General features: G+C 51.4%; 1 protein-coding gene across 2 annotated transcripts; it reads left to right on the plus strand.

The window, feature by feature from the left end:
* Positions 1 to 8,190: 8,190 nt before the first annotated feature.
* Positions 8,191 to 11,619, plus strand: LOC119361820 (putative disease resistance protein RGA3). Of its 2 annotated transcripts, none has more exons than XM_037626964.1 (2): positions 8,191 to 8,402; positions 8,536 to 11,619. In XM_037626964.1, exon 2 carries the CDS (start codon positions 8,597 to 8,599, stop codon positions 11,468 to 11,470), a length of 2,874 nt encoding a protein of 957 aa, XP_037482861.1. In that variant the 5' UTR covers positions 8,191 to 8,402; positions 8,536 to 8,596; the 3' UTR covers positions 11,471 to 11,619. The 2 variants fall into 2 exon arrangements, with proteins under 2 accessions (XP_037482861.1, XP_037482860.1); XM_037626963.1 differs by having other exon boundaries at positions 8,546 to 11,619.
* Positions 11,620 to 12,282: the final 663 nt, after the last annotated feature.

Consider the following 12,282-nt stretch of genomic DNA (forward strand, 5'->3'; position numbering starts at 1 on the left):
AGGTTTGCTCTCCACTCGGTAGGATTTTTTTAAATACTTAGGCGAGTACTGGACTGCAGCTAAGCCCCCGAGTGGGAGGTTTGCTCTCCACTCGGTAGGATTTTTTTAAATACTTAGGCGAGTACTGGACTGCAGCTAAGCCCCCGAGTGGGAGGTTTGCTCTCCACTCGGTAGGATTTTTAAATACTTAGGCGAGTACTGGACTACAGCTAAGCCCCCGAGTGGGAGGTTTGCTCTCCACTTGGTAGGATTTTTTTAAATACTTAGGCAAAACAAATTCGCATCTAAGCCCCCGAGTGAGAGGCTTGCTCATCACTTGGTAGTATTTTCAAATACTTAGGCGAAACGGATTCGCATCTAAGCCCCCGAGTGAGAGGCTTGCTCGTCACTCGGTGGGATTTTTTTTTACAAACTTAGGCGAAAACAGATTCGCAGCTAAGCCACCCACTGGGGGATTCAAACAAAAGCAACAACAATCACTTGGAAAATTATAACACTCTTGTCTTTGATAAACAATCTACAGAGGTACTTTTTATTACATCTCATCCGAGTGAGTACTTAAGTATAAAAGGGGCGGAGCAGCTCCCCATTCCAAGCTCGCGGCTTATCAATCTGGCGATTGATGTTGTAAAGACGGTACGCTCCATTGTGGAGAACTTTGGTGACGATGAAGGGGCCTTCCCAAGTAGGAGCGGGCTTGTGTGGCTTCTGTTGATCCACTCGGAGGACCAAATCTCCTTCTTGGAAGGCTCGACTCTTCACATTTCTGGCATGGAATCGACGCAAGTCTTGCTGATAGATAGTCGAGTGGATCAAGGCCATCTCTCTTTCCTCTTCTAGGAGGTCGACTGCATCCTGCCGGGCTTGTTCTGCTTCATCTTCAGAGTAGAGCTCGACTCGGGGTGCATTGTGAAGCAAGTCACTCGGCAGAACTGCTTCAGCTCCATAGACCAGAAAGAATGGAGTTCATCCAGTTGACCGATTAGGGGTGCTCCTTAATCCCCAAAGAACTGAAGGAAGTCCGTCGACCCATGCGCCTACTGTGTGCTTGAGATCGCGCATCAGTCGGGGTTTCAGTCCTTTGAGAATTAGACCGTTTGCTCGTTCCGCTTGTCCATTCGACTGGGGATGAGCGACCGAAGCGTAGTCGACTCGTGTGCCTTGAGAGGCGCAAAAGGCTTTGAACTTGTCGGAATCGAAGTTCGACCCATTATCAGTGATGATGCTATGGGGAACTCCATATCTGAATATCAACTCTCTGACAAAACTGATAGCAGTGCAAGCATCGAGATTCTTGATAGGTTTAGCTTCAATCCATTTAGTAAACTTGTCGACTGCCACTAGCAAGTGAGTGAAGCCGCTCCTGCCAGTTCTCAGTGGTCCAACCATATCCAACCCCCAAACAGCGAAGGGCCAGACGAGTGGAATGGTCTTCAAGGCTGAGGCGGGCTTGTGTGACATATTGGAATAGAACTGACTTCCTTCACACTTGTCGACTAACTCTTTCACCATTTCATTAGCTCTTGGCCAGTAAAACCCCGCCCGGTATGCTTTATCCACAATGGTCCGAGAGGACACATGATGACCACAGGTCCCCGAGTGGATATCATCAAGAATTATCTGACCTTCTTCTGGTGTTATACATTTCTGACCGACTCCAGTCGCGCTTTCCCTGTACAACTGTCCCTTTATCACTGTAAAGGCTTTGGATCGACGGACGATCTGTCGAGCCTCTTCTTCATTCTCTGGGAGCTCTTTCCTTAGGATATACGCGATGTACGGCACCGTCCAGTCGGGAGTGATGACCAAAACTTCCATGATCAGGTCGACCACAGCTGGGACCTCAACTTCAGTCGGATCCGTGACACTTTTTGGCTGTGGGGCTTCTTCGGTGAAAGGATCCTCTTGAACTGATGGTGTGTGGATGTGTTCCAAAAACACATTGCTGGGAATGGCTTCTCTCTTGGAACCTATTTTTGCTAAATCATCAGCCGCTTGATTTTTCAGTCAGGGTATATGATGTAGCTCTAACCCCTCGAATTTCTTCTCTACCTTTCTCACTGCATTGCAGTAATCAGTCATAGCCGGACTTCCGACGTCCCACTCCTTCATCACTTGATTAACCACCAAATCTGAGTCGCCATAGACCATGAGGCGACGGACGCTGAGTGAAATGGCCATATGCAACCCATACAAAAGTGCTTTGTATTTTGCTTCATTATTGGAGGAATCAAAGTGGATCTGGAGCACATATCTGAGCTTATCTCCTCGGGGGGAAACCAACACTACCCCAGCACCGGAACCATTCAGCATCTTAGATCCATCAAAGAACATGGTCCAGTGCTCCGAGTGAACTTGAGTCGGCAGTTGCTGTTCCATCCACTCGGCGATGAAATCTGCTATTGCTTGGGACTTGATGGCTTTCTTTGCCTCAAACTTGATATCTAGGGGAAGGAGTTCAATCGCCCATTTTGCCACTCGACCAGTTGCATCTCTGTTGTGCAGAATCTCTGACAATGGGGCATCACTGACGACTGTAATGGAATGGTCAGAGAAGTAATGAGCAACCTTCTTCGTGGTCATATAAATCCCATATACAAGCTTCTGATAATGAGGGTATCTTTGCTTTGATGGGGTCAAAACTTCAGAAAGATAATATACTGGGCGCTGAACTTTAAAGGCTTTTCCTTCTTCTTCCCACTCGACCGTAAGTACTGTACTGACGACTTATCCCATGGCTGCAATGTAAAGCAGCAAAGGCTCTTTGCTGATCGGGGCAGCAAGCACCGGCTGGGTGGAAAGCAGGGCTTTTAGCTCTGCAAACGCTGCATCAGCTTCAGGAGTCCACTCGAACTTGTCTGACTTCTTCATCAGTCGGTAAAGAGGCAATGCCTTTTCACCGAGACGAGAGATGAATCGACTTAAAGCGGCCGAGCAACCAGTAAGCTTCTGGACATCGTGCACACGTACAGGACGTTTCATTCAGAGTATAGTACCAACTTTTTCTGGGTTGGCGTCGATTCCTCGTTCGGAAACGAGAAAACCAAGTAACTTTCCACCAGGAACTCCGAATGTGCACTTTGATGGGTTAAGCTTGATATCATACCTCCTGAGGTTGGCAAATGTTTCAGCAAGGTCAGTCAGCAGGTCGGAACCTTTCCATGACTTGACCACAATATCATCCATGTATGCTTCCACATTCCGACTGATTTGAGTGAGCAAACACTTCTGAATCATCCTCATGAACGTGGCTCCGGCATTTTTGAGGCCGAATGGCATGGTGACATAACAGAAGCACCCAAATGGAGTGATGAAAGCTGTTTTGATCTCGTCGGGTCCATACAGACGGATCTGATGGTAACCGGAATAGGCACCTAAAAAAGACAGCCGCTCACATCCCGCGGTCGAGTCAACTATTTGGTCGATGCGGGGGAGAGGAAAATGATCTTTCGGGCAGGCTCGATTGATATGTTTGAAGTCAATGCACATGTGAAGTGACTTGTCCTTCTTGGGGACCATGACAACATTGGTGAGCCACTCGGAGTGGTAAATCTCTCGGATAAACTCTGCTGCTAAGAGCCGAGCCACTTCCTCGCCAATGGCCTTTCTCTTCTGGACGGCGGACCGTCGAAGATGTTCCTTGACAGGTTTCACTTTTGAGTCGACTCGTAGACGGTGCTCAGCCAGCCCCCTGGGAACACCCGGCATGTCAGAAGGCTTTCATGCGAAGATGTCCCAGTTCTCACGGAGGAACTGGATGAGCACTTCTTCCTATTTGGAGTCGAGTGTTGTAGAGATATGAGTCGGAGCAGCACTGGGGTCGGTCGGGTGAATGTGAATCGGCTTTGTCTCACCGGACGACTGAAATGCTGATTCCGTAGCAGGCTTCTTGGCTCGCAACAAATCACTTGGATCTGCAGTTTTTTGGTATTCTTGTAGCTCTACCACTGCCATCTGAGCATCGGCGATCTTTGAGCCTTTCTGAAAGCACTCTTCCGCCTTCTTCTGATCGCCAGTAAAAGTGATCACACCTTTGGGACCAGGCATCTTCAATTTGAGGTACACATAGCATGGTCGAGCCATGAAGCGGGCATAAGCTGGCCTGCCCAAAATAGCGTGATAAGCACTCTGGAAATCCACAACTTCAAATTTTAACTTTTCTTTGCGGTAATTCTTGGAATCACCGAAAACCACATCAAGAGCAATTTGGCCGAGTGAATCAGCCTTCTTTCCAGGAATGACTCCATGGAAACTCATGTTGCTGGTACTGAGTTTGGACATCGGAATGCCCATCCCTTTCAATGTCTCTGCATACAGAGTATTCAGGCCACTGCCACCATCCATCAAAACTTTAGTCAGTCGAGTGCCTTCGACGACTGGGTCGACCACCAAAGCTTGCCTCCCAGGGGTGGCTATGTGTGTCAGATGATCAACTGGTCGAATGTGATGGCAGTTTGAGACCATTTCAGATAACTGGGTGTCACCGGAGCAACCATATTCACCTCTCGGTTGATAACTTTCAATCGACTTTTGCTTTCAACATCAGCAAAAATCATCAGGGTGGAATTGACCTGGGGATATCCATCATCACTATCTTCTTTGCCTTCAACTTTGTCCGACTCCTTTTCCTTATCTTTGGGATGTTTCCCCTGGAATTGCTGGATCAAGAGCCGACACTGTCGAGTGGTATGTTTCGGATAATGAATTTACCCTCCTCATCTTTCTTCGTGTGGACGTGGCACGGCAAATCCATCACGTCATTACCTTCCTCGTCCTTCACCTTCTTAGGGTCCCAAGACCCTTTGGGCTTTCCTTTAAACTTTCCTTGAGTCACGGCCAAGGCTTCTCCAGGAGCAGCTGGCTCAGCTTTCCGCTTTTGCTTCCGACTGGAGTTCCCTCCTCCGGTTTCGTGGGCGACTGACTTATGCTTGCCACTCCGGAGCCGATCCTCTTCTTCACCATTTGCATACTTGGTGGCAATCTCCATCATTCGACTCAGAGACATGTCTCCGGTTTGACCGAATTTCAGGTTTAGCTCTCTGTATTTAATGCCTTCCTTGAAGGCACAGACTGCCTGGTGATCAGATACATTCTCTACCGTGTGATGCAACGTGATCCATCTCTGGATGTAATCCCTCAGAGTTTCATTCGACTTCTGCACACAAGATTGCAGCTCTGTCAACCCTGCTGGTCGCTTGCAAGTTCCTTCAAATGTTCTGACGAACACTCGGGCAAGATCTTCCCAAGTGTAAATGCTGCTGGGTGCTAACTGATTCAACCATGCTCTGGCCGAGCCCTCCAACATAAGAGGCAGGTGTTTCATGGCCACCTCGTCGTTGCCGCCGTCAATCTGAACAGCCACTCGGTAGTCCTCAAGCCAAGTATCAGGCTTGGACTCACCAATGAACTTGTTGACTCCAGTCGCCAACCTGAAGTTGGGAGGAATCACCGCGGCCATGATGGCTCTGCTGAAACACTCTAGTCCTGAAACGTGTACTCTACTGCTGGTGGGTACATCTCTGTCATGACCTTCTTGGTGAGCTCTGTTCCTGTCGACCAAACCTTGAACGATAATGGATCTCGCATCAAAGCCTGGTTCCCTGGGGTCGACTGGAATCCTTCGCCCAACACTGTGATGGCGTCTGTCATCCTGCTGCCGAGGCGCGTACGATCCACCCCTTGGGGGAGGGGTGGGCACTCGACGTCGATCATCACGATCAAGTCGGTCATCATACTTCTCACGGTTCTTGTACTGATCACGTCGGTCTCCACGTCCCTCATGCCTCGGGGGCGATCTTGGGCTATGGGCCGACTGGACTGTATTTGCAGCGAAGGATCTCTGTGAATCCTATTCCGCGACTACGATACAGCTGAATTTTGATTTCCTGCTGCCTGGAGTAATGCTCTGATCTGAAACAAGCCTCTGCCAGCCTCTGACTGGGAAGGCTGAATCGACTCTGCTATACGGGCTGCAGCTGCTAGATTCTGAATCGGAGTTTGATATACCTGAGTCGGTGGTGGAAAGAGTTGACGTCGACTGGATTCTGGAACCCGTTGCCGCGCACGCTCGTCGAGTGCTCGCTGGAGGTTCTCCAGTCAAGTGCGCTCAGCCAAGTTGGCCAAGCGTGCGTCCTCTAAGGCACGAGCCTCGGGGGTTTCTCCAATGATAGGAGTGTGCAGCGCATCCATGTTCCGGCGGCGAAGTTCTTCCCTCTGCAGCGAAGTGAGAGGTTCGGGGTGATACTCTTCGTGAGCATGTGCCGGATCGCCTCCGCCGTCGCCTCCGTCGGTGCGGGGAAAGCCGGGAGGACTGCATGGTCCATTGACCATCAGAACCTCCACCGCTGGATCACTGCTGTCGCTTTCGGATTTAGTCTCTACGGAGCCAGTCGAACAGGCCGTAGAGAGATTCGCCGGGCTCGATCGCCGTGACTTGGGAGGTGGCCGACTTACGAGCCACCGCGTGCCTCACCCACCGCTGAAGCCTCGACCGACCGGAGCACTTGCGCCGGCAGGAGACAGGGAGGGAGGACGACACAGGAGTCGACCGATGGGTCGACGGTTGCCGCAGGAGGACGCCGCGGACGCACGCGCGAAAGTGCGTCGCCCCGCGGACGGGGAGCGCGTCGATGTCGAGCGGAGCCTCCTGAAGCCAAGCGGAGTCGTCGGCGATGAACATGAGCGCGCCGAGACGGATCTCGCGGCCCTCAACCAAAACTCTGCCTGAAACCATGATGAAGGAGATCGGAACAATCGCAGCTTCTCCAATAAGTTGCTAAGACACCTGCCCCAAGGTGGGCGCCAACTGTCGCGGTTCTAAGTCTGACAGTAATGTAGGGGGATAGGAATGGAGAGGCAAGATCCTAGCTATGGAGTAGTTGTTACGCAAGAGATTTACGAGTTCAGGCCCTTCTCGGAGGAAGTAACAGCCCTACGTCTCGGAGCCCGGAGGCGGTCGACTGGATTATGCGTATATGGGTTACAGGGGTGCGAACCCTTTACACTGAGGAGGGGGTGGCTTATATAGAGTTCGTCAAACCCCTCCGGCCCTCAGTTATGTAGGGTTTAAAGTACATTAAGATCGGGAGTTACTGGTAACGTCCCACATAAAGTGCTATGATGACCATAAAGGCTACTTAATGACCGACCGTTTGTGTGCAGAGTGACTTTAGATCTCCTAGCAGTCGAGTGGTTGGCTTCATGGTCGAGTGTCTTCGAGTCCGTCGAGTGGAATACTTCTGAGTCGATTGACGGGTGGTTTCTTCTGGAGATGTCCTTGGGGAGGGTAGTTTGGACAGGTCCATGACCCTACCCTAGGTACATAGCTTCATCAGACATCACATCCAGCTCAAGCCCCTTGTAATCTGGATCTTCAAGGCTGAATGGGACCTGCAGAAGCTCGCACAAAGACAATGGCCAAATCAAAACTTACCGAAATCAACCAAATCAAGAAATCCCAAATCTAAAACCCTAACCCTAAACTCATTGTACTGACCTGGTTGAGCCCGTCAGTGGAGGAGGAAGAGGAAGACTACATGTACAGGAGGCTAGACTGCTCGTCGCTGCTTTCGTCCTCCAAAACCATGGCGGCGGCAGGGCAGGGCGGCGGCCGGCAGTCGGGACGCGGGCGGCGGCGACGGAGGGAACGAGTCGAGGAGGAGGGGAGGAGAATGGTGCAGTGGGGGACGAACCGGTGCGACCGGACCGGATTGGAGAGCGGCTCGTCCTAGTCAGCGCGCGGGCACGCGCCGATTGGCCAGCGTGGCACCTGACGGGTGGGGCCGAGCTGTCGGAGATACCGTCAATACGTATAAATCAACCTTTTAGCCTTTTTTGCAAAAACCTGAACCAATGTTGGTACTGACACGCAAAAATTAGCAATCGTGTTACCAATGTGCATGTGATGTTCCAGTTGTGATACTTATGTGCAATTAACTCACTCTTCCTGATAGTACGAAGTAGTACTAGTATTTATACTTGGCTAGTCGCCGACAGGCACCGGTGCCGGCCTGCTCCTTGAGTTTTGTCTCTTCTGGACCCACCAACCGCAGGCGCGTCTCCTACAGCCACTAATCATTTCTTTTCTACAAATATAAACCTTAAAACGAGCTGTCCAACGGTTGACTCGACGACTTTGATTAGTCCTTGTGCATGCATGGATCGCCTCCTCATTCCATCCGTTCTCACTCTTCTCTCTCTCTCTCCATTAGGTTGAACAGGATGAGATCTCGATTGCACATCACCTTCCATTGAACGTGTAGCATGCAGTATTTGAGCTTGCTGGGTTGTGGTGATCGGTCGCCGGGGGGATATGGCTGGCTTCGTCAGATCGTCATCCATTGATACGTGTTAGGAGTGGCTAGCATCGTTTCAGATCTGCATCATGTTCTTCTGAACCTCAGGTACCACTACTAGTAACTTGTATCGTTCATTCATCCTCTTCTTAGCGCTGCACAGGCAGCAGCTCCATGGCTCGGCTCCTAGATGTTGTCGTTTCCCCAATCCCCATCATTAATTAATTTTATAATTACGCAGTAATTGGCAGAGGTGAGGTGCCAACTGCTAGGCTGCGGGCCGGCGTTCGTCGATCGTCGCCATGGGGCCGGAAGTGGCTGTTGCACTTGCGGTGGTGGGATGGTTCGTCTCGCCGCACATAACCAAGCTCATGGAGGTCGCGCGATCGTGCGCTTCCAGCAAGTACAAGCTGCCAAGGGGCATGAGGAAGAAGCTGCTGAAACTGGCGCAAGATCTGGGGGACATCAAGGACTTCCTGGATCCAGCTACTATGGGGGGCTCCGTCAACGACAGGACCTGGGTCAACCGTCTGTGGAGTCTCAAGGATGCCATCCATGACGCGGAGGAGATCCTGGACTTGTTCGAGTCGCATATCCTTGAGGCCGAGGCAGCTAAAAACCTTAAGAAGCGCTCCGGCGGTGGTGGTGGCAGTGCTAGCAGCAGTGGCAGGAAATCCGCATATTCTTGGTGGATTTTCACCACCAACACCAGTGGCAGGAAATCCGCATATTCTTGGTGGATTTTCACCACCAACACCAGTGGTCCGTCAATGAATCAGCTCAAGGAAGTGCTCAAGAACCTAGGGGAGCTTCGTGAGAGGATGCGAGAGCTCTGCGAGAATCCTGCCACTCGGCGTGCTGTACTTTCTCCACTCTGCAGAGCACCCTTGGGCCCGGAGCCAGTAAGGGAAAAGAAGCTCTTCTTCGGGTACGGCGTGGAGTATGAGCAGCTAGTCTCCATGCTCGGGGACGGCAACTGCAAGGACAAGAAAGTTATCTCCCTCATAGGCCATGGCGGGATGGGGAAGACCGAGCTTGCTCGCCAGGCGTACCGCCATGTCCGAGGCAAGTTTGATCGGCCCATATGGGTGCCTGCCTACGGCAAGAATGCTCAGTTTGACCTTCTGGCAGAGATTTGGAAGTCGGCCGTCGGCGAAAAATCAGTCCAGGAGATGAACATTTCTAGCCTTCAGGACAAGCTCAAGGCACAACTGGCATCCCAGAGGTGCCTGCTTGTGCTGGATGATGTATGGAGCGACGAAAAGGACATCAACGAGAGCCAGAGAAGAAATGCGCTGCGCTGCTTCACTGATTTCGTGGGCGTCGGGAGTCGCATCGTAATGACGACGCGATCCAGGATTTGTTCGACGAAACTGGGCGCAGAAGAAACCATCTTCCTGAATGGGATCAAACCTGAAGAGATGATGCTTCTGCTAAACGACACCGCAAATCTCAGCGCCGATGGTACCAGCGGCATCCAGGGGATGCTCAAAAGCGACGTGCTCAAGCTCAAGGGGTCCCCTTCGGCGGCCATAGAGATCGGCGAGAAGTTGAAGGCACGAAACGCAAGCTGCCGGCGCGAGCGACGCGGCGGCATCTTGGAAAACATGGAATGCCACATCGCCGGCGTGTTAGTAAGCCATCTCGCCAGCTATGACCATCTGCCACCGCACCTCCAGCGTTGCTTCGCGTTCTGCAGCATATTCCCAGAGGGTTGGAGGTTTGAGCCTGAGAAGCTGACCAAGATGTGGATGGCTCTTGGTTTCGTCGAGGAGAAGGCCCATCATCCTCAGGTTGAAAATGGGATGAGCAGCATGGAAGACGTTGCCACAGGCTATTTCCAAGAGCTGGTGGACCGCTCCTTGTTTGAGTTAGAACAGAGCAAGGGCGGAGGAGACAAACATAATCGTTACGTGATTCACGAGCACATTCATCGGATGATACGTGATGCCTCTTCCAAGAATTGCATAAGCATCTCTCGTGCGAGCACCGGAGACAAGACTACTAGCATCCCTCCAAGGGTTCGCCACTTGTCAGTTACCAGCGGCTGCCTTGATCAGCTGAATGAGTACTCCATAGGACTCGGCAATCTGCGGACCTTGATAGTCCTAAAGGATGATGGTGATGATGATGATGGTATCGTTGCCATTGACAAAGATATACTCCAACAATTCAAGGGTGTGAGAGTACTGGATCTAACAGAGACAGGCATAACTGAACTTCCAGCGAGTATTGGCAAGCTGAAACATGTGAGGTACCTAGGCCTTCCTAGCACCGTCAGCAGTGATCTCGGTGATCAAGTCACCAAGCTATTGTTTCTTCAGACACTGAGTGTGGGCCAGGACGAGGACAAAGGGAAAAAGAGAGAGTGCATCACCAACATAAGTGGCATAGGAAGGCTGGTTAAACTTCGAGAGTCGATCGAGTTCCAGGTGATGAGGGCGTCGGAGAAGGAAGGGCACAGCCTGTGGGAGCTGGCCGGGATGAAGTCTCTTGGGAAGACGCTGAGCATAAAGGGCCTGGACGCCGTCTCGAGCAAAGAGGAAGCCAAGCAGGCTCGGCTTGACAACAAGTGTTCCGTCAAGGTCCTGAAGCTTCAATGGGGAGCCCCGGATGCGCGCCACGGAGAACCTGTCGCCCGAAGCTCTGCTGCTGCTGACCCCGCGCCCGCGGTGGCCGTCCTCCAAGGTCTCCAGCCCCACCACTACCTCCATGAACTTCGTATCGAGAGGTATTCCGGGGAGACGTCGCCTACCTGGCTCAGCGGACTGGAGAAGCTGACGCGCCTGTACCTCAAGAACTGCAGGAAGCTCAAGGCCCTTCCGGCCCTGGGCCAGCTCCCGTGCCTTGAGCTTCTCGAAATCAAGGAGCTTTGTGTTGTTGCGAGGATCGACGGCGGCTTCTGCGGTGGCGGCGCGTTCCCCAAGCTTAAGAAGATCGTGCTGGACGACATGAAGGAACTGGTGGCGTGGAATGACAATGACATGCCGAAAGTTGCGTTCCCTCTGCTCAGGGACGTGAGCATCGCCGACTGCCCGCTGCTGTCGTCCTTGTCGGCCCTCGGGCGCTGCACAGGTCCCATTGATCTGCGCGTCAAGGGTGGGTGCCCTCACATTACACCAGACATCCTGCCCGCAGCTTTCAGGAACGGTGTCTCAACCTGCAAATTCCACTAGAGCTGTGCGTCCCTCCCTACGTGCACGCTTCGTGGTGCAGTTTCTCTTTGTCAGTTTTCGTCACTGGGCCTGTAATAATAAGATTAAGAAAAACGTTTATTTGATCTGGATGTTGCCTTGCTGCTTACTGGCTACCTACCTTGGCTTTGCCTCGGCGTTGTGATCTCTGTTTTGGTTTCAAAAAATTGCATGGAACGGGGGAAACCCTTTGGCTCAAAAATAAATAAATTATTTTCCTTTTTTTCGTTTTTATTTGAAATAAAAACCTTTTCGTAGACGTAGCACCACTCTATTATCTAGGACACTGATAAGTGCCATATGTATGACACGAAGCAATTTCATCCTGACGATTTTTTATGGCAAGTTTAGTTATCCGAGTATGGCAATTCTAGTTGTGAAGCATGACAACTTTCTGTTTGGATGGCAAGTTTCAGTTTTTATTTTTTATGGCAATTTTAGTGTAAAAAATGCCAGGTGGTGTTATTTCATGCCACATGCGTGGCAGTTATTGTTTGAGATTATCTATTAGGACATCTACAATGCCAACCCTCAAACCCTCCGCATACGTCCATACCACGTAGTCTAAATATGTTGTGTCATCCAATATGGGTCTGTATCGATCCATCGGGTGGTCCGCATGTGTTTTTCCCTGCAAACCGAAGACAAACTAGGAGGCTTTGCGGGCGCTCGAACTGCTGCCATGCCCGTTCCTGACTGCCCGGCCCACGAAAAAACCCCTCCCTCATGGCGACAGCTGCCTGCATTTATGCCATTGTAGAGTGGTTGTTTCGGATTCACGCCGGTCCAGAACG

Source organism: Triticum dicoccoides, chromosome 2B, assembly GCF_002162155.2.
Source record: "Triticum dicoccoides isolate Atlit2015 ecotype Zavitan chromosome 2B, WEW_v2.0, whole genome shotgun sequence".
Taxonomy (NCBI): Eukaryota; Viridiplantae; Streptophyta; class Magnoliopsida; order Poales; family Poaceae; genus Triticum; species Triticum dicoccoides.

What these genes read in the sequence shown, in the direction of transcription:
- LOC119361820 (XM_037626964.1), top strand. Translation starts at nt 8,597, where the DNA reads ATGGGGCCGGAAGTGGCTGTTGCACTTGCGGTGGTGGGATGGTTCGTC.